Source organism: Diabrotica virgifera, chromosome 3 (genome assembly GCF_917563875.1).
Source record: "Diabrotica virgifera virgifera chromosome 3, PGI_DIABVI_V3a".
Classification (NCBI taxonomy): Eukaryota; Metazoa; Arthropoda; class Insecta; order Coleoptera; family Chrysomelidae; genus Diabrotica; species Diabrotica virgifera.
Window position 1 is genome coordinate 97,089,952 of NC_065445.1, and position 23,863 is coordinate 97,113,814.

General features: G+C 32.4%; 1 protein-coding gene across 3 annotated transcripts in view; it reads left to right on the top strand.

Moving 5' to 3' along the window:
• The window catches only part of LOC126881962 (alpha-tocopherol transfer protein-like), a 78,487-nt gene that overhangs the window by 12,059 nt on the left and 42,565 nt on the right, over positions 1-23,863 (top strand). For 2 of the 3 annotated variants that reach the window (XM_050646707.1, XM_050646708.1), the window contains one exon: positions 18,545-18,697. In XM_050646707.1, coding sequence (XP_050502664.1) covers positions 18,577-18,697 — 121 coding nt within the window. In that variant the 5' untranslated portion in view covers positions 18,545-18,576. The remainder of the gene's footprint in view (positions 1-18,544; positions 18,698-23,863) is intronic. The other variant, XM_050646709.1, reaches the window with a different exon arrangement.

Consider the following 23,863-nt stretch of genomic DNA (forward strand, 5'->3'; position numbering starts at 1 on the left):
TTTTCCATTTAAAAAACAAAACTTTGATCTGTCACTATGTTATCGAACACCCTGTAACATTCTAATTAATTTTGTAATGTGAAGATCAAAGGTGGCTACAATTTGTGTTATTAAATTTTATCGCTATCCATTACTATAACGGATCTACGGAACTTTACCCCACTAATCAATCACCCTGTATAATAGCTGTTAAATATTGCATTGTTAGCTAGTTCTAAGCTATCCTGAAAATTTCAGGTACCTAGGTAGCCTAGAACTATTTTTAAAATGGATTACAAAATTTGCGGAGACCGTCACAACAACCAAGTCAAGTATATAAAAACGTTTTAAAATAATCAGTATTTCTTAAGGACTTTAAAACGCAAAAAATTTACAGGATATTCCTTTTGAAATAAGAAAGTTCATCAGATTTTCAGAAAAACGAAAGACTTGATAACAATGTAATTACCACTATAACATCGGCCGCATTAGAAGACCCTTAAGGTAAGATTCCGAAAGCGTCTGCAGATTGCAGACCGCAAACCGCAGACTGCAGCGACAGTGTCGTCTGCGGTCAGACCAATTCCGAGCAGAACTGCACTGCATCTACATAATAGCGACAACAGCATTGCACGATGGGAATTTATAACGGAATCGTCCCTTTATCCACCAAGATCTATAAAAATCGTTCTAGCAGTTTCCGAGAAATTACCGTGTTGCCAGACTTTTTCGCAACCCTGTATGTACTATGTTATCCAGAAGATACTGTTCTGGTATTACACTGGTTTTAGCACAAAAGGAAAAAGTCTGAATATAATACAGTCGAACTTTCTTATTGGAATAGTCTTCGTGGCAAGCAAAAGTATTCCTATAACCGGGGTATTCTAATAAACGATCAATGGAGGCTAGCAGAAACGCTTCGAGACCTCAAATTTCTATTCTATAAAGCGGGATATTCTTTTAAAAGGTATTCCAATAACCGGGTTCGACTGTAATAGCAACTAAAAAAAAAAACAAATAGCATGATCACGTGTAAAGAACCGATGCAATGTAAATTGCAAGTGGACGGAAAAGGAAGGAAACAAACAATGAGTTTCAATTATCTAGGGATAGAGATATTAAGCTCGAGTAACACCGAAAATGAGGTAAGCCTCCACGTTGCAAAAACTAATGAAGTAGCAGGCTGTCTATCTCCAGAACAATAGCGTAAAGAAAATCTCTGGCCTCTGTAGAGAGATACCTCTAGGAATGATCAAAACGATGGAAAATATCTACCAGAACAACACAATAAAAGTAAATGTAGAAGAAAAACTAACTGACCCAATTGAAGCTGGCAATGGCATAAGACAGGGGGATTCCATGAATCCTCTATCGTTCAATCTGATCATGGATGAAATAATTAAAAAACTAAGAGTTAAAAAAGATACCAAATGCGAGAAAAGCAACTTCATAATCTGATATGCAGACGATGCAATGCTAATCTCTCTAAGTGAAGACGATACAACGTATGATGCAACAATCTTTCCGGAAACTTTAACATGTTAATTAATTTTGCATGGTTATAACAGCAAATCTACTAAAGATGTGAACTAGAATTAGGGGGTGAAATAATAGAACAAATGATGAAATTTAAATATCTACGCATTATACTAGCTACGGAAAGATTGATGCAGAAATGGAATATCAAGTAAATAGAGCGGCAGGTTGCCTGATTGAAACAATATGGTGAAATAAAAATATCGGAAAAGAAACGAAAGGCAGAATTTACGAAACAGTCATCAGACCAATAATGACACTATGACACACGCGGCAGAAACACGACTTGACGCAGAGAGGACAAATATATACAACGGAGATGCACGTTGGAGAATATTCAGAACGGATAATAAACAAAAGAGTAGAATGGAACGACAACATAAGCTATATGACAATGGACGGCGAGAGACGGTTCCCCTATAGGAAGATTATCAGTAGCAAGACCACGAAATCGATGGACTAACAACCAACGGCGTAACCAGGATAATCCTAAGGAGGGATTACAACTACTATAGAGTCTCTGGGGATATAATGTTAAGCGTATGGAGCTCAAAATATCCTAGGGGGGGGGGGTGATAACCTCAAACCTTCCTGGTTACGCAACTGATAACAACTTACTAAAGGCATATCGAAAAAACAGAGTCATGTCAACAAAATTCACACAAAATGAATAAGAAGAATTAGCAACAAATACACATATCAGAAGTAAGTGCATTCTTTCAAGTATTTAAGTGGTGGCTCTCCAGTTTCTGCTCTCAAACTCTGCTCCCAAACCGGGGCTGACCAGGACCTGAACCGGGACGGGCAAATAACCATTTTCAATTTCGTTGCAAGCGAAACTACAGCCGCCTCATTATTCCAGTTCAATCAGAGAGTGCAGCAAGAGTGTTTTATGTGCTATTAGATTGAAAACTTAGTTTTTTGCTAGCAGTTGCCGCTAGGGCATCCCTGCCATTTCGTTCGTTGCAATCCGTGACTGCACGCCGGGGTTTGTCCTAGTTGGGTCAGAGAGAGAGAGCAGCATATGTGCTTCCTGATTAGAGACTAATAAGTTTCGAAACCGGTAGAGGTGCTTGCTGCACTCTCTGATTGAACTGGAATAATTATGCGGCTGTAGTTTCGCTTGCAACGAAATTGAAAATGGTTATTTATTTTTGATTTACATATTTACTCTAATTGGAGTACGAAAGGGACCATTCTCGTTGGAACTTTACCGCGCTGAGCAGATGGGACGTGAACTATAAATTGTAAAATTTCCTCATCTTCCTTAGTCTCAGCATCCGTTATGACTTGCAAACTGTAGAAGCCTCGGAGGTGTTACCAGAAAAGGTTCTCATTGTTTTCAGTCTGGTAGGATGTAGAATAACATTTTTGGATGTTGTTTTATGTGCTATTAGATTGAAAACTTAGTTTTTTTATATTTGTCAATTTAACGAATCAGTTTCAGGATAAGCATTTTTAAGGCATTTCATATTTCGTGTTTCAGAATATAATAAGGGCCGGTTGTTCGAACGCTAATCAACAATGATCACTATCAAATATTTAATTACTGTCACCAACTGTCAATGTCAACTTTGATTGGGTTGCTGAAAACATAATTGATTATAATTATGAGATTAGTTAATCAATTAACATAACAATTATTAACATAATTGATTAACTAATTTCATTATTGTAATCAATAATTATGTTTTCAGCAACCCAATCAAAGTTGATATTGACAGTTGGTGACAGTATTTAAATATTTGATAATGATCATTTTTGATTACCGTTCGAACGCCCTTAAAGTATTTAAACCAAGTATTAAAGTATTAAAAGCCATCCCTCGTATCAACTATAACCGTTGATTGAGTACCCCAACGCTATAACCAATCACAAGGTTTATTATAATAACAGGTTTACATTTATCTTTCCTTTACAAAATGTTTACTAGAAAATTGGGAATGTCTAAAGACGGTTGTTGGCTTAAATATTTCATGAATTACTTGTTATTCTTACTTGTTATTATTACTTGTTTCACGAATATTGTTAAAAGTTTGTATGTATTTAAATATTTGTTTGTGTTTAAAGACTTTTTTCTACAACCGTGTTAAAAATGCAATTTTTAGTACTACACACGAGCGTTAAAAATGCTACTTTAAGGCACTAATGCTTTAAAATTTTTATGGCACTGCAATTCGCATTGACCGTATAGGCAATTTTGATGTAATGTCAAAAAATATAAAAATGGAATGTCAGTCAAGTTCAAGTAAAAATTTTTGTAGATATTGTCCTGTAATTACGTTTGTAGAAAAAATATTGTATGATATGCGTGTTAAAAAGTACATTTTTAAGGCACTCATGTGAATTGCAGAACTCGCTATCGCTAATTCTGCAAACTTTCACATGCGTGCCTTAAACGTGTACTTTTATCACTTATATCATAAATAACTATTAATATATTCTGAAACACGAAACATAAAATGTGTTAAACATGTTTATCCCGGTACTGATTCGTTAAATTAATAAACATAATAGGCCTTGGGCCTGCATATACAATTATTATTTATGACCACACCGTTGAAACTTTTTGTACTTGTTATTTTTGTGGAGTCGGACAAATTTTGAGCTTGGCGCATTATGGTAGTGGGGCGTTTGTCTGTCAAGCGGTGACGAAGTTGTCAATTTTATGCAAGAAAAAAATTTATTACCACATTGGTCATTCTATTTTAATCAATGGATTTTATCATATAAACAACGAAAACAATTTTGTCGGACAAAAATATTGGGGCATATGACGCGTCGGACACGCTAAATATGTCAAATTTATGAAAATAATAAATTTATTACCACATGGATAATTTTAACGGTATCTACCATAAAACATTTTTACAATAATGTGGTAACCTTGTCGGACAATTTTCACGGGGCATATGCGCAGTCGGACGCGCCGAAGATGTCAATTTCCTGAAATTTTTTTATTTACAACCATTTTTCCGACAACATTAGTAGGTTATAAGTAATTATATTCTTAATCAAAAAATCAAAGTGTCGGACAAAAATATTGGGGCAACTCGACAGTCGGACAAAAAATTTAATTTTTATTAGTAAAGTATACTTTCAAATTATGCTGGGTTCGTGCATCCCTTATCTTTACAACCATTTTTCCGACAAAAGTAGTAGGTTACAAGTAATTATATTCTTAAACAAAAAATGTAATTTTCTGACAAAAATGTTGGGGCAAACGAACAGAAAACTTAATTCTTTTAGGCTATCGACGAGGAGGTATTATCAAAAAAAAATTTTAAAACAGTGTTTCTCGGTTACTTTTGAATCGATTTAGCTGAAAATTGGTACACACACTAAGTAAAGCATTTAAAAGGGTATGACGTAGATCGGAACCCAAAATTTTCTTAAAAAATTTTCCGACAAGAGGGAAAATTTTAGAAAAATTGTGATCAGATAATTTGTGTACATACTCCTTGAACAACGACAAATGTCGTTCTGTATTTTTTCTTGAATAAAAAATAAAATAAAATTTTCAGCACATGTATCAGGTTATAAGTAGTTATATTCCAAATCAAAAAATCTAAGTGCCCGACATAAATAGTGGGGCACATCCAAAGTCGGACAAAAAATTTAATTTTTATTAATTAACTATACTTTTAAACAATTCTGGGTTCGTGCATCCCTTATCTTTACCACCATTTTTCCGACAAAAGTAGTAGGATACAAGTAATTATACTCTTAAACAAAAAATGTAATTGTCTGACAAAAATGTTGGGGCAAACGAACAGGAAACTTAATTCTTTTAGGCTATGTACGAGGAGGTACTATCCAAAAATATTTTAAAACAGATTTTCTCGGTTATTTTTGAATCGATTTAGCTGAATATTGGTACACACACTAAGTAAAACATTTAAAAGGGTATGACGTAGAGCTGTACCCAAAATTTTCCCAAAAAAATTTCGGACAAGAGGGAAAATTTTAGAAAAATTGTGATCTGATATTTGCGTATATACCCCTTGAACAACGACAAACATCGTTCTGTAGTTTTTTTTCCAATTAAAAAAAATTTCCGACACAAGTATCAGGTTATAAGTAGTTATATTCTAATTCAAAAAATCTAAGTGTCCGACAAAAATATTGGGTCAAATCCAAAGTCGGACAAAAAATTTAATTTTTATTAATAAACTGTCTTTTAAATAATACGGGGTTCGTGCAACCCTTACCTTTAAAACCATTTTTCCGACAACATTAGTAGGTTATAAGTAATTATATTCTTAATCAAAAAATCAAAGTGTCGGACAAAAATATTGGGGCAACTCGACAGTCGGACAAAAAATTTAATTTTTATTAGTAAAGTATACTTTCAAATTATGCTGGGTTCGTGCATCCCTTATCTTTACCACCATTTTTCCGACAAAAGTAGTAGGTTACAAGTAATTATATTCTTAAACAAAAAATGTAATTTTCTGACAAAAATGTTGGGGCAAACGAACAGAAAACTTAATTCTTTTAGGCTATCGACGAGGAGGTATTATCAAAAAAAAATTTTAAAACAGTGTTTCTCGGTTACTTTTGAATCGATTTAGCTGAAAATTGGTACACACACTAAGTAAAGCATTTAAAAGGGTATGACGTAGATCGGAACCCAAAATTTTCTTAAAAAATTTTCCGACAAGAGGGAAAATTTTAGAAAAATTGTGATCAGATAATTTGTGTACATACTCCTTGAACAACGACAAATGTCGTTCTGTATTTTTTCTTGAATAAAAAATAAAATAAAATTTTCAGCACATGTATCAGGTTATAAGTAGTTATATTCCAAATCAAAAAATCTAAGTGCCCGACATAAATAGTGGGGCACATCCAAAGTCGGACAAAAAATTTAATTTTTATTAATTAACTATACTTTTAAACAATTCTGGGTTCGTGCATCCCTTATCTTTACCACCATTTTTCCGACAAAAGTAGTAGGATACAAGTAATTATACTCTTAAACAAAAAATGTAATTGTCTGACAAAAATGTTGGGGCAAACGAACAGGAAACTTAATTCTTTTAGGCTATGTACGAGGAGGTACTATCCAAAAATATTTTAAAACAGATTTTCTCGGTTATTTTTGAATCGATTTAGCTGAATATTGGTACACACACTAAGTAAAACATTTAAAAGGGTATGACGTAGAGCTGTACCCAAAATTTTCCCAAAAAAATTTCGGACAAGAGGGAAAATTTTAGAAAAATTGTGATCTGATATTTGCGTATATACCCCTTGAACAACGACAAACATCGTTCTGTAGTTTTTTTTCCAATTAAAAAAAATTTCCGACACAAGTATCAGGTTATAAGTAGTTATATTCTAATTCAAAAAATCTAAGTGTCCGACAAAAATATTGGGTCAAATCCAAAGTCGGACAAAAAATTTAATTTTTATTAATAAACTGTCTTTTAAATAATACGGGGTTCGTGCAACCCTTACCTTTAAAACCATTTTTCCGACAACATTAGTAGGTTATAAGTAATTATATTCTTAATCAAAAAATCAAAGTGTCGGACAAAAATATTGGGGCAACTCGACAGTCGGACAAAAAATTTAATTTTTATTAGTAAAGTATACTTTCAAATTATGCTGGGTTCGTGCATCCCTTATCTTTACCACCATTTTTCCGACAAAAGTAGTAGGTTACAAGTAGTTATATTCTTAAACAAAAAATGTAATTGTCTGACAAAAATGTTGGGGCAAACGAACAGAAAACTTAATTCTTTTAGGCTATCGACGAGGAGGTATTATCAAAAAAAAAATTTAAAACAGTGTTTCTCGGTTACTTTTGAATCGATTTAGCTGAAAATTGGTACACACGCTAAGTAAAGCGTTTAAAAGGGTATGACGTAGATCGGAACCCAAAATTTTCTTAAAAAATTTTCCGACAAGAGAGAAAAGTTTAGAAAAATTGTGATCTGATAATTTGTGTACATACTCCTTGAACAACGAAAAACATCGTTCTGTATTTTTTTCTCGAAATAAAAAAATTTTCAGCACATGTATCAGGTTATAAGTAGTTATATTCCAAATCAAAAAATCTAAGTGTCCGACAAAAATATTGGGGCAAATCCAAAGTCAGACAAAAAATTTAATTTTTATTGATAAACTATACTTTTAAAGTATGCTGGGTTCGTGTATCCCTTATCTTTACAACCATTTTTCCGACAAAGGTAGTAAGTTACAAGTAATTATATTCTTAAACAAAAAATGTAATTGTTTGACAAAAATCTTGGGGCAAACGAACAGAAACATTAATTCTTTTAGGCTATCGACGAGAAAGTAATATCAAAAAATTTTACAAGAGTTTTCTCGGTTATTTTTGAATCGATTTAGCTCAAAATTGGTACACACACTAAGTAAAATATTTAAAAGTGTATGACGTAGAGCTGTACCCAAAATTTTTTAAAAAAATTTTCCGACAAGAGGGAAAATTTTAGAAAAATTTTGATCTGATATTTGCTTACATACTCCTTGAACAACCACAAACATCGTTCTGTAGTTTTTTTTCCAATTAAAAAAAATTTCCGACACAAGTATCAGGTTATAAGTAGTTATATTCTAAATCAAAAAATCTAAGTGTCCGACAAAAACATTGGGTCAAATCCAAAGTCGGACAAAAAATTTAATTTTTATTAATAAACTGTCTTTTAAACAATACTGGGTTCGTCCAACCCTTACCTTTAAAACCATTTTTCCGACAACATTAGTAGGTTATAAGTAATTATATTTTTAATCAAAAAATCAAAGTGTCGGACAAAAATATTGGGGCAACTCGACAGTCGGACAAAAAATTTAATTTTTGTTAGTAAAGTATACTTTCAAATTATGCTGGGTTCGTGCATCCCTTATCTTTACAACCATTTTTCCGACAAAAGTAGTAGGTTACAAGTCATTATATTCTTAAACAAAAAATGTAATTGTCTGACAAAAATGTTGGGGCAAACGAACAGAAAACTTAATTCTTTTAGGCTATCGACGAGGAGGTATTATCAAAAAAAAATTTATAACAGTGTTTCTCGGTTACTTTTGAATCGATTTAGCTGAAAATTAGTACACACGCTAAGTAAAGCATTTAAAAGGGTATGACGTAGATCGGAACCCAAAATTTTCTTAAAAAATTTTCCGACAAGAGGGAAAATTTTAGAAAAATTGTGATCTGATAATTTGTGTACATACTCCTTGAACAACGACAAACATCGTTCTGTATTTTTTTCTCGAATTAAAAAAAAATTCAGCACATGTATCAGGTTATAAGTAGTTATATTCCAAATCAAAAAATCTAAGTGCCCGACATAAATAGTGGGGCACATCCAAAGTTGGAGAAAAAATTTAATTTTTATTAATAAACTATACTTTTAAACAATTCTGGGTTCGTGCATCCCTTATCTTTACAACCATTTTTCCGACAAAAGTAGTAGGATACAAGTAATTATACTCTTAAACAAAAAATTTAATTGTCTGACAAAAATGTTGGGGTAAACGAACAGGAAACTTAATTCTTTTAGGCTATGGACGAGGAGGTATTATCCAAAAATATTTTAAAACAGTTTTTCTCGGTTATTTTTGAATCGATTTAGCTGAAAATTGGTACACACACTAAGTAAAACATTTAAAAGGGTATGACGTAGAGCTGTACCCAAAATTTTCCCAAAAAAATTTCGGACAAGAGGGAAAATTTTAGAAAAATTGTGATCTGATATTTGCGTACATACTCCTTGAACAACGACAAATATCGTTCTGTAGTTTTTTTTCTCGAAATAAAAAAAAATTTCCGACACAAGTATCAGGTTATAAGTAGTTATGTTCCAAATCAAAAAATCTAAGTGTCCGACAAAAATATTGGGGCAAATCCAAAGTCAGACAAAAAATTTAATTTTTATTGATAAACTATACTTTTAAATTATGCTGGATTCGTGTATCCCTTATCTTTACAACCATTTTTCCGACATAGGTAGTAAGTTACAAGTAATTATATACTTAAACAAAAAATGTAATTGTTTGACAAAAATCTTGGGGCAAACGAACAGAAAACTTAATTGTTTTAGGCTATCGACGAGAAAGTAATATCAAAAAATTTTAAAAGAGTTTTCTCGGTTATTTTTGAATCGATTTAGCTCAAAATTGGTACACACACTAAGTAAAATATTTAAAAAGGGTATGACGTAGAGCAGTACCCAAAATTTTCTTAAAAAATTTTCCGACAAGAGGGAAAATTTTAGAAAAATTGTGATCTGATATTTGCTTACATACTCCTTGAACAACGACAAACATAGTTCTGTAGTTTTTTTTCTCGAATTAAAAAAAATTTCCGACTCATGTATCAGGTTATAAGTAGTTATATTCCAAATCAAAAAATCTAAGTGCCCGACAAAAATATTGGGGCAAATCCAAAGTCGGACAAAAAATTTAATTTTTATTGATAAACTATACTTTTAAACTATGCTGGGTTCGTGTATCCCTTATCTTTACAACCATTTTTCCGACAAAGGTAGTAAGTTACAATTAATTATATTCTTAAACAAAAAATGTAATTGTCTGACAAAAATGTTGGGGCAAACGAACAGAAAACTGAATTCTTTTATGCTATCGACGAGGAGGTATTATCAAAAAAAAAAATTTAAAACAGTTTTTCTCGGTTATTTTTAAATCGATATAGCTGAAAATTGGTACACACACTAAGTAAAACATTTAAAAGGGTATGACGTAGAGATGTACCCACATATTCTAAATAAAAAAATCTAAGTGTCCGACAAAAATATTGGGTCAAATCCAAAGTCGGACAAAAAAATTTAATTTTTATTAATAAATTATACTTTTAAACTCTGCTGGGTTCGTGCATCCCTTATCTTTAAAACCAATTTTCCGACAAAGGCAGTAAGTTACAAGTAATTATATTCTTGAACAAAAAATCTAATTGTCTGACAAAAATGTTGGGGCAAACGAACAGAAAGCTTAAGTCTTTTAGGCTATCGAGGAGGAGGTATTATCAAAAAAAAAAATTAAAACAGTGTTTCTCGGTTTCTTTTGAATCGATTTAGCTATAAATTGGTACATACGCTATGTACAACACTTAAAAGGGCATGACGGTGAGTTTTACCCAAAATTTTCCAAAAAGATTTTCCGACAAGAGGGAAAATTTCGGAAAATTTTTCTAAAATTTTGGAATGTTCTCTACGTTACGTCCTTATAAACATTATAAGGAGTATTTCTACAAATTTTCAGTTTGATCTATGTAGATCTAACCGAGAAAAATAGTTTATAGTTCGCTTTGGTCTCCTTGATGCTTATTATTTTTTTATATCCCAGAGAACGGCTGTTCCCGTACATGCGACACTATATTATACAAGAAATTTTCGATTTTCTAATTGTGACTGAATTGAAAAAATTGGGCCAAATCCAATCTTAAAATATAGGAAGAGAGAAATATGTCAACCATCCATTTTGGTACAAGGGTGTGGATGTTACGGCCATTCCCATTTAGGGTCTGTTTTTCGTTCTCGTCCCCAAATCTCCCAAAAATTTCGAAAATTTAAGTCCGATTTTCAACGCATGTTTAATTTTGAAAATTCTTCTCTTCTTCTTCTTCTTTTTATATAGACATTACTCTGTCTGTTTTTCAATGTGCCTCCAGTAAGTTGTCATTCCATCTTTTTCGTGGTCTTCCCCCTGATCGTCTTCCTATTGGGGAACCGTCTCTGTCCGTTCTTACTACTCTATTTGTTGTCATTCGGCTTATGTGGTCGTTCCATTCTACCCTTCTGCTTTTCATCCAGTTATTAATGTTGTCCACCTTGCATCCCCTTCATATATCTACACTTCTAGCTATATCCCACAGCGTCTTACCATTGATTTTTCGCAATGTTTTCATCTCTGCTGTTTCTATAGCTTTTTTTGTCCTTTCTGTATCAGGTTGTGTTTCTGCCGCGTATGTCATTTTTGGTTTGATGACTCTTTTGTAAATTCTGCCTTTCACTTCTTTTCTGATGTTTTTATTTCTCCATATTGTTTCATTCAGGCAACCTGCGGCTCTGTTTGCTTTATTCATCTGATCTTCCACTTTTGTTTCGAGCTTTCCGTAGTTGCATAGTTTGATGCCTAGATATTTAAACTCCATGACTTGTTCTATTATTTGACCCTCCAGCTCTAATTTACACCTTATTAGATCTACTGTTGTAACCATGCATTTAGTCTTTTTTGGGGAAATTAAAATGTTAAATTTTCTAGCGGTTATATTAAATTCGTGCAGCATACGTTGTAAATCATCTTCACTTTGAGAGATTAGTATTGCGTCGTCTGCATAGCAGATTATTTTAAGTGGTTTTTCTCCCATTTGGTATCCTTTTTTTGTTATTTTATAATACTTTTAATAATATACTTTTTTAATACTTTTTTTATTATTTCGTCCATGATCAGGTTGAACAACAGAGGACTCAGGGAATCTCTCTGTCTTATCCCATTGCCATTTTGAAAATTGTATATATCATTCAAAAGTTACCGATCTCAGAAATTTTACTCAATTTCTATTTAAAAAGGGGAAAATGTTTTGTATGTTTGTGTGTATGTTTGTGGAAAAGTTATACCGATCTGAATTTCTTTTCTATGTTTTAAGAGGGGGTCAGGGCCGATTCAGAACCGGTATAGCTTGTGACTTTCGACCACCCATAAGCCAGCTATAGGACTTGGTAGGTACAAAACGGCATATTTTTTGGGGGTATAAATCTTAGGTTCAAGAAGAGACAGGAAAACCAAAAGTACACCAAATTAATAGCGTTGAGTTAAGCTTTCAAATAGTGCTTAAGTGGTTAAGATCAGAGATACACACGGCTCAGTACAGCTGAAAAACCGAAAAACTAAACTTTGAAAATTTTGGTTTTTAGACAATTACTCAAAATTTCAACCTACAAATTGCGCCAACAAATAAGGAGGACTCCAGATGCGTCTATCGGTGTATACCTCTATCTGGAAAAATTCGAATTTTTAAGTTATAGCCTTCATAAGTGTGATCAAATCTATTTCCTATAGGAAAACCGGTTTTTCAAGCTCAATAGTCCTATAATACCTTCGGTTATCCTACTTGACCTTGGATGCATCAGACACTACTTCTCAATACGTTTCAAACTCATATTTAGTGATCAAATTCGGTAATACCGATTAGAAGGTATCTAGTTCCAAAAGTATAATCCATTTGATCATTATCGCCGAAATGGTTTATGTAGTTGTAGTGGTTGCGACGCTAAATTTAGATAGATTTGTATAAAAACAGAGCAATACGAGTTTATTTACCGGCCATTAAAATAATTTTTTATTCTATTTCGAATAGAAAAAAAACTCTAGTGTACATTCGATGGACACTAGATCATTTGAGAGATAATCATAGAAGGCGACCATATATATCTTAACGTGGAATCGAGAAACAATACATTCAATTTCATTTAATTTATATACAGGTAAAATTTCGTAAATAATGGGCCATAGCTTAACGTCAGGTTCCTGAGGTAAAAATAGACCGATTTAAGCTTAGTTAGTTAGCTTAGATTTAAACTTATCTTAGTACAAATTTTATAATAACCGAGATACAGGATATCAAAGTTAAAATTTTTTTTATATATTATTGAATATTTCCTGACAGGTATGAGATAACAACATGAAATTTGGTATGTGGGGGTTTTTGGATCGAGAAAACTAAATTCCCTATTACCAAAAATTATGTATTGCCCAGAGGGCGCCACATACGCCTTTCAGCACTCATTTATTACGTTCAATTTTTTTTATACCTCACTCTGTATAATTTTGACATTAAAATTTTTATTTTCCTATTATTTTTACTTAAAAAAGGTATACTTCTTTGATCTCCCTAAACTCAACCGTTTTCGAGATAAACGCATTTTAAATCTGCGATACACCATCATTTTTAGCATAATATTAGCATAATATATAGCAGTTCTCAAATTTATGTCATTGCATCGCAAATTCCATTTGAAGAAATTTGCGATACATTTTTGGATAATTTTATGGTTTTAAGTTATTTTTCGGGTGTAACTACAATGATATTATGCTAAAAATGATGGTGTATCGCAGATTTAAAATGCGTTTATCTCGAAAACGGTTGAGTTTAGGGAGATGAAAGAAGTATACCTTTTTTAAGTAAAACTAATAGGACAATAAAAATTTTAATGTCAAAATTATACAGAGTGAGGGATAAAAAAATTGAACGTAATAAATGAGTGCTGAAAGGCGTATGTGGCGCCCTCTGGGCAATGCATAATTTTTGGTAGGGAATTTAGTTTCCTCGACCCAAGAAACCCCCACATACCAAATTGCATGTTGTTATCTCATACCTGTCAGGAAATATTCGATAATAAATAAAAAAAAAGTTTAAGTTTGACACCCTGTATCTCCAAAACGCCCCATTATTTTTGTCCGACAAGTGATCCAATATGCATTACACATGTAAAAGAACAGCACAAAATAAAAATGACATCTGTGGTAATAAATAAAAAATTTTCAGGAAATTGACATCTTCGGCGCGTCCGACTGTGCATATGCCCCGTGAAAATTGTCCGACAAGGTTACCACATTATTGTAAAAATGTTTTATGGTATATTCTGATAAAATTAGCAATGTGGTAATAAATTTTTTATTTTCATAAATTTGACATATTTAGCGTGTCCGACGCGTCGTATGCCCCAATATTTTTGTCCGACAAAATTATTTTCGCTGTTTATACGATAAAAACCATTGATTAAAATAAAATGACCAATGTGGTTATAAATTTTTTTCTTGCATAAAATTGACAACTTCGTGACCGCTTGACAGACAAACGCCCCACTGCCATGATGCGCTAAGCTCGAAATTTGTCCGACTCCACCCAAATAACAAGTACAAAAAGTTTCAACGGTGTGGTCATAAATAATAATTTTATATGGGGGCCTAAGAACTATAATTTTAATTATAACTGTAATAACAGTTAGTTTCCACGTTAACAAAAATAAACAGAATAATTCAATTTGGAAGTTACGAATTGTCTGTTACGAATTTGTATAGTTACGAATTGTCGCCGTTACGAAGTGTCGCCGTTACGATCTGTTGGTGTTACGAATTGTCCGTTACCAGTTGTCCGGTTACGAACTGTCGGTTACAAGATGTCTGGTCACGATACGGTATATAATAGGTTTGTTCTAGCGTCAGTTTCAAACGGTTTGAAACCATCAGGAACATGCGCATTTGTTTGATGGCGTTCAAGCAAACAGATTACTAGTTTGAAACTACTGGTCGGGCGTTCTAACGACAGTAAATTTTGATTTGGAAACTGGCGTCAAACGGTCAAAAGAGTTTGCGGATTTTGTCCTGATTTTAAGTTTGTGCGTTGCGTAGTGGAATTATTTGTTTGACGTTTACAAATTTTAAATGAAAGTAATAGGTTTTGACTATGTTACTTAACATTATTTGCGTTTATAATATTAATCTTTAATATTTAGCATAAATCTTGAAAATTTGGATACTTATAAGAGAAATGTATTTCTAATCTAACCTCAAAATTATAAATAAAAACCAACAATTTGACGTTGGTATTTTACTACGATAAAAAAGCGTTCTAGCAAAAAACAGTTTGTTAACAGTTTGTGGATGGAACATGCGCAATAAAGCAGTACAATAATTTGGTGTCAAACCATACAAAACTACATGCTAGAACAAACCTAATATATGCCTCGTAGCGCACTCAACGTAAGTTGAATAAATATCTCTAAACGCATCCAAGGTGTTAATTACTAATGTATAATTTTTCCATGTGAGTTAAGTATGGAATATTATTCTTAAAAACCTAATGTCATCAGCATAATTCAAGATTTGGTTATACAGTGCGCTGGAATAAGTGTTACCCCCGACCACCTTCCCGCCTATATAAAAGTGTTACCCCCCGTATTATTTATTTTTAGCACATAAGTAAAAGCTCGCACAGGTCGATTTTTAAAATAATCATAGTATATTGTATATTATAGCATTAATGTTTCGAATTTTGCGCGATCCTTCTTCAGGTGACAGTCAGAACTTCGATTTTTTTAATGGGAAAGTATGTACATCATGTGACACATAATTTAAAAATTTTCGAAATACTGATTACAAAAATGTATAATACTTAGGCAAAATTTCGGTCAAATACTTTTTAAATGTATTTATTTTTTTCGAATCCTGAGAAAATTAATAAGTATGTTTGAAAAATTTAAACACAGAAAGAAAGATTACCTTATTACCGAGGGCTAAAAGTCCCTTAAAATAAACAAAAAGTTTATTTTGAATGATATATTTGAAATTAAAAATCATACTAAATTTTCTTTTCGTTTGCACCCCTACAACTTTCTAAAATAACATTATAGTAACATTATAGAAGTTTTTAGGGACCTTCGGCCCTCGGTAATAATGTAGTGTTTCATTCTGCGTTTAAATTTTTCAAAAATTCTTAATAATTTTCTCAGGACTAAAAAAAATGAATGCATTTAAAAAGCATTGGACCGAAATTTTGCCCAAGTATTATACATTTTTGTAATTAATATTTCAGAAGCTTTTAAATGAGGTATAACATGATGTACTTTTCCATTCAAAAAAATCAAAGTTATGACTGTCACCTGAAGATGGGTCGCGTAAAGTTCGAAACATTGATGCTATAATATACTATGACTATTTTAAAAATCGACCGGTCCGAGCGTTTTGCTAATGTGCTAAAAATAAATAAGTTAATAAGTAACGCTCATTCCAGCGCACTGTATAATTTTAGTTGCGGTTTAATCGGATCACGTTTCTTCGAAAATAACATAATTTAATGATAATAATTGCATCCAAAATTAACATTTTTTTACACCAGATTACTTTTTATGGAGGCAATAGCTCGAGACAGAGACAGTTTCGCCATGTTAATCGCCAACGTCAAGAGGACTTGATAGGGCACGTTAAGAAGGAGGAGGCAAATAAAACGAGTAGCTTGAGTTAATAGTCTAAGAGCTAGTGAACCCTCCGACTAACGGTCGTCCTGTAAGGCTAGAAATCTTTCTAGTGATAATTCATAGCACACCAAGGCTAAAAACCATGACCTGGCAGGCCTCAGCGGTGCACGTGTATCTACCAGGTGAATCGAAAAGTGCAAATTTAGGGGGTAAAATAAACTTTCTCCTGTAAGGTTTAAATTTAAGTATGTGTTTGAGTAAGTCATTTAGAAGAAATGTGTACAATGACAGGCGATTCTGAAGAGCATAAGACCTTGCCAGGCGAGGGGAAAGATTAGGGGTGTTTCCTAAAATTATTCTTTTTGCATCGAACAAATTTTTTTTTAGATTTTTTGATACATTCCAAACAGAAAACGTCTTTAGTGGTTTTTCTCTTAAGTTAATAGTTTTTGTTAAATAAGCGATTGAATATTTTGATAATTGCGAAATCGGCCATTTTTAACCCTAAATCGGACATTTATCTAAAAATTTCAATGTTGCCAAGGTACGTAGATATTCTTTAAACATTGATTGATGAAATCCCGGAGAGTTATTTACAATAAAATATCGAAAACCCCTTTGTTTTTTTAATTGCTAATCAAGCGGGCGCGTCACTGTAGTATAAGTGAGGACGTTTGAGTTTGCATAAATTCATTATCTCGAGAATGGGCAAATTTCAAGAGAAATCCTTAGATAGGTCGATTTTTATTTTTGAATTAGGACTTTTTGGCACATATATAATACTAGTGACGTCATCCATCTGGGCGTGATGACGTAATCGATGATTTTTTTAAGTAAGTGTAGGGGTTGCGTGATAGCTCATTTGAAAGGTTATTTAATTCTCTATTCAGTAATATAAACATTAACATAATTATTTATACAGGGTGTACAAAAAAAATTTTCTTCTATTTGTCAAATTTAATCAAAGTTAATTTAATAAAAAAAAAATTTTTGTACACCCTGTATAAATAATTATGTTATTGTTTATATTAATAAATAGAGAATTAAATAACCTTTCAAATGAGCTATCACACAACCCCTACTCTCATTTAAAAAAATCATCAATTACGTCATCACGCTCAGATGGATGACGTCACTAGTATTACATATATGCCAAAAAGTCCTAATTTAAAAATAAAAATCGACCTGTCTGAGGATTTCTCTCTAAATTTGCCCATTCTCGAGATAATGAATTTATGCCAACTCAAACGTCCTCACTCATACCCCAGTGTCGCGCCCGCTTGATTAGTAATTAAAAAACAAAGGCGTTTCCGATATTATATTAAAAAAAACTCTGGGATTTCATCAATCAATGTTTTAAAGAATATCTACCTAACTTGGCAACTTTGAAATTTTTAGATAAATATCCGATTTAGGGTTAAAAATGGCCGATTTCGCAATTTTCAAAATTTTCAATCGCTTATATAACAAACACTATTAACTTAAGAGAGAAATCACTAAAGACCTTTTCTGTTTGGAATTATTCAAAAAACCTAAAAAAAATTTGATCGATGCAAAAAGAATAATTTTAGGAAAAACCCCTAATCTTTCCCCTCGCCTGGCAAGGTCTTATGTTCTTCAGAATCGCCTGTCATTGTACACATTTCTTCTAAATGACTTACTCAAACACATACTTAAATTTAAACCTTACAGGAGAAAGTTTATTTTACCCCCTAAATTTGCACTTTTCAATTCACCTGGTAAGATACACGTGCACCGCTGAGGCCTGCCAGGTCATGGTTTTTAGCCTTGATGTGCTATGAATTATCACTAGTAAAATTTCTAGCCTTACAGGACGACCGTTAGTCGGAGGGTTCACTAGCTCTTAGACTATAACACTCTTTTTCAGAGATTATTATTAAAACTGTTGATGACCTTTACATTTTAATTTTTTAGCTACTTAGTGTGGTGTTATAAGACTATAATAAACAAGTTTTTATAATTTTATAACAATAGCAATATAGAAGTAAATTATTGTATTAGTATCTACGTAATTAATAAATCAATAATAATCATTATTTTAGTAGCTCGAGACCTTTATCAATAATAACCCACAATGAAATTCAAAATAATTGATGTTGAAGAAATCTATAATAATGATAATAATCTCAAAAAGGAAGATGTCAATATGTTAATGGAATGGGCAGAAAAACAACCACATTTGCCAAAAGTTAGCGGTATGTATGTATGAAACTCTATAACCTATTAAGAGTGTGGGGGATGGTTTGAAAATTTTGAAATTTTCGATTTTTTTATTATTTTAAATGATACTACAAAACTTCACGAACTCTCTGAAAATTTCAGATTGATCGGAGCAGAATTACCGGAAATACAGCATGTTGAAAATTCCTACCTTCGACTCACTTCACAGCAGTTTCTTGCCAGCGCAAGCTAGCGAATAACGCTCAACATCTGTTCCATTCTCTTTTGTAAATTCCTCCGCGATTCAAAAACATATTCCGGTGTACATCACTTTACGATCTGACAGATAAAAAAGAAAGTGAAAATAAAAGTTTCACGCGTTTATTTTCAAAACTGCTTTTTCAAAGGCAGTGGACATTGTAACTCATAAACTACTTAACTAACCTACCCGATCTTTTGCATATATTTTCTTTACACATTTCGTGAGGTAACACTGTCGAGAAATTTTTTGGTTTATGCTGATTTTTTGTTTAACAGTAATAAATATCTTGATTTTTATTCTTTTTTTACAAAAACAATTCGTTATTTTGATTTCTGAGTGATACCAAAAATTCAAAAATCGATAAAACTGAAAAACTCGAAAGCGTTAACTCAATAAGCTAATAAAATATTTTTGAATTTTTTGTTTCACACATGAATCGATGAAGGATTCTGATGTCACCGCAAAATTCATTTTTTTTCAGGTTTCAAAATTTGTCACCGTTGCCTTATTTTTAAATATTTTGCCTTGAAATTTTTTTGAGTATTCTTTGTATTTTTCTGAATATTCTTATTAATTTAAAAATAAAATATTTCTGCAATAGCTTCAAAATATATTCACAAAACAATGTGCTTGTTGATTTCAAACCATACCCCTCACCTTAAATCCACAAGGAAATTAATTTTTTGTAGTCGGCGGTATACCATAAATCACAGAAGATTTTATTAAATAATCCTTTATAAAATGTACATTTATTTAAAAAAAAAAACCTTTCGGTCTACATCACAGAACGTGTTCTCGGTGAAAAGTCCCTCTTCAGTGCTGCTACAAGATACCTCTACATGTTTATGGGCACTAAATACGTGGGTGAAAACCCTTTAAATGTTATATATGTATTACATTGTTGCTGATAATTTTATGGGATGTTTAAATTTTAAGGTGATTCGAACCTAAGGTCCGTTTAGAGAGGTTCACTCTGGACTTGCAACCCCCTAGTTGGGAGTTCTAGGTTGCCATGAAGCGAATCGTCTTAAAATTTAAACACCCTATGAAATTATCCCTTAAAAATTATCCTTTGTAAAGAAAACTATATGGTCATTGCAAACACCTGGTATAAACTACCCAAGCGACGACTACACACTTGGAAAGCCTTATTTGATGATGGCAGTAACCCTGAGTCTTCAAGAAATCAAATAGACTATATTATACTTGTAAATGAGCGTCCAAAATGTCACTACATTTCCTGGGGCAGATATTGGATCTGATCATCAACCACTTGTAGCAGATATTAAACTAAGGTTAAAACGAATTCAGCGACAAAAACCAAAAACCGATAACTTACCTTTGACGATATAAACATAAAACATAACATTAAAAAAGAGTTTAACAATAGAATAAAAAACATCCGAGAACATCTAGAAGATCCAGAAGAACTATGGAGTGAATTTAAAAACCAAGTTAACGAAATCTCCACAAACAATGATTATAGAAAAAACTTAATCAAGAAAAATAAATGGATGACCGACGACATCTTGAAATTGATAGAACAACGTCGACTGATAAAATCTAATAAAACAGAATATAGACACCTGCAGAGAAGAATAAAAAAGGAGATCAAATTAGCCAAAGAAAAATGGATGAGAGAAAGGTGCGACGAAATGGAGGATATGATATCTAAACACGACTTATTTAATGTGCACAAAAAACTAAAAGAAATAAGTAACATATATTTAAAAAACAAGTTCCCTCTGTACTTGTTGACCATAATAACAGAATTATTGTAAATGAACACGAAATAAGAACAGAATGGCAGCTCTATATATATCAGAGTTGTTTGAAGATGACAGGAATAATATTGCCGAATTCTACCAAAACTGTACTGACGACCCAGAAATGATGAAATACGAGGTAGAACACGCTATATATAATGCTAAAATTAGAAAAGCTTGAGGTCCAGATGATACACCAACTGAGTTGCTGAAACTAATAGAAGATGATAACATAAAAGTAGTAGTAAGACTTTTTAATTCAATATACAGGGTGTAACAAAAATACAGGTCATAAGTTTAATCACATATTCTGGAACCAAAAATAGTTCGATTGAACCTAACTTACCTTAGTGCAAATGTGCACATAAAAAAGTTACAGCCCTTTGAAGTTACAAAATGAAAATCGATTTTTTCCAATATATCGAAAACTATTACAGATTTTTTATTGGAAATGGACATGTGGCATTCTTATGACAGTAGCATTTAAAGAAAAAATTATAGTGAAATTTGGACACCCCATAAAAACTTTATGGGCGTTTTTTTCCTTTAAACCCCCCCCCCCCAATCTTTTGGTGTACGTTCCAATTAAAATATGGTTGTAGTACCATTAGTTAAACACAATGATTTTAACATTTTTTTGCCTCTTAGTACTTTTTCGAAAGTCAGTTTTTATCGAGATATTTTGAATATACATATGTGTCAAATCCACCACAATTTGTATATGGTTTATGGAATAGTCCTGTCGCCAGGGGGGGTACAACGGCCTCCTTAATTCAGATGGACTTACCCAAGTTTTTTTTATATATTTTGATCCGCAGAATACGAATTTTTTGGGTAACAGTTGATCCGGATGTCGATAAGATTGTTATAGACAAAGAACTTGAGGAATTACATAACAGCGATTTCGCGCAAAACAAAACATGTTTTTGTATTTTTTGGGTCATTTTAAGCAAAAAATATTCCTACAAGTTTTTTCGTAGAATGCATAGTTTTCGAGATAACCGCGGTTGAACTTTCAAAAAATCGAAAAATTGTAAATTTTAAACCCGAATAACTTTTGATTAAAAAATAAAGTAGCAATTCTGCTTACCGCATTTGAAAGTTTAAGTCAAATTATATCGGTTTTGATTATTTGCATTGCTAAAAATTTATTATTTTATTGTTAAACAAAGCTGTAAACTGTAGTAAACACCTAGTATGTGAGTGATTTTTCTATGATTTCTCATTTAAAATCGAACGAGTAGGTAGAGAAGCTACAAGTGCAAGCGAGGCAATTTCTACGTAGCATGCGTTAAAACGCATGTATTAGGCACGGGAAACCTATGTGTTTATAGATTAGTTTAACAATAAAAAAAATTAATTTTTAGCAATGCAAATAATCAAAACCGATATAATTTGACTTAAACTTTCAAATGCGGTAAGCAGAATTGCTACTTTATTTTTTAATCAAAAGTTATTCGGGTTCAAAAATTGCAATTTTTCGATTTTTTGAAAGTTCAACCGCGGTTATCTCGAAAACTATGCATTCTACGAAAAAACTTGTAGGAATATTTTTTGCTTAAAATTACCAAAAAAATACAAAAATATGTTTTGTTTTGCGAGAAATCACTGTTATGTAATTCCTCAAGTTCTTTGTCTATAACAATCTTATCGACATCCGGATCAACTGTTACCCAAAAAATTCGTATTCTACGGGTCAAAATATATAAAAAAAACTTGGGTAAGTCCATCTGAATTAAGGAGGCCGTTGTACCCCCCCTGGCGACAGGACAGTAATATGTAATATGAAAATTTATTTATACATTTTTAGGTATTTTTTGAACCATATTAAAAAAGAAGCCACATCTCGATAAAAGGTGCCTTCTCGAAAAAATACAAAGAGACAAAAAAGTTTAAAAAACACTGTGTTTAACTAATGGTACTGCAGTAATAGTTTAATTGGAACGTACACAAACATTTGGGGGGGTTAAAGGAACAAAACCCTCATAAAATTTTTATGTAAACATATTAAAAAAGAAGCCCCAACTCGATAAAAACTACCTTATCGGAAAAATACTAAGAAACAGAAAAGTTTTAAAATTATTAAATTTAACTAATAGTACCACAATAGTAATTTAATTGGGACGTACACAAAAGTTTGGGTGGGTTTAAGGGAACAAGACCCCCATAAAATTTTTATGGGGTTCACAAATTTCACTATAATTTTTCTTTAAGATGTTCCTACCATAAGAATGCAACATGTCCATTTTCAATAAAAAATCTCTAATAGTTTTCGATATTTTCGAAAAAATCGATTTTCATTTTGTAACTTCAAAGGGCTGTAACTTTTTTATGTGGATATTTGTACTAAGGTAAGTTAGTTTCATGCGAACTATTTTTGGTCCCAGAATATTTGATTTAATTTATGACCTGTATTTTTGTTACACCCTGTATAAACCAGAGTGATTCTCACAGATTGGCTCAAATCCATCTTTGTCGCAATACCTAAAAAACACAATGCGAGAAAATGCTCAGAATATTGATTAATTAGCCTAATGAGCCACACTCTTAAAATTTTCCTAAGAATACTTCACAACAGAATTAGACGCAAATGCGACGAAGATCTCGAAGATACCCAATTTGGTTTTAGAAATGCTATGGGAACCAGGGAGGCACTTTTTGCGCTTAACATCCTATTACAAAAATGCCGTGACCAAAGAAAATATGTATTTGCATGTTTCGTGGACTTCGAAAAGGCATTCCATAAAGTACAGCATGTAAAATTAATGCAAATACTGAAAAATATCGGAATAGATGACAAGGATATTCGTGTCATTAAAAATTTGTACTGGAATCAAACTGCTATCGTTAAAATTGGAGGCAACTACACCGATGAAATCTCCATACAACGAGGAGTCAGACAAGAGTGCATTTTGTCGCCAACTTTGTTCAATGTTTACTCGGACCAGTTATTCAAAAAAGCACTTGAGAGACAGCCATATGGAATAAAAATCAACGGGGAACTACTTAATGTGATTAGATATGCAGACGATACAGTAATTCTGTCAGATAATATTGAAAGTCTCCAAATTCTGCTTGATCGTATTCACGAGGTAGGAGAGGAAATAGGCATTAAAATAAACTCAAACAAAACCAAATTTTTAGTGTTTAGTCGTGACTCACATCCCGATCCA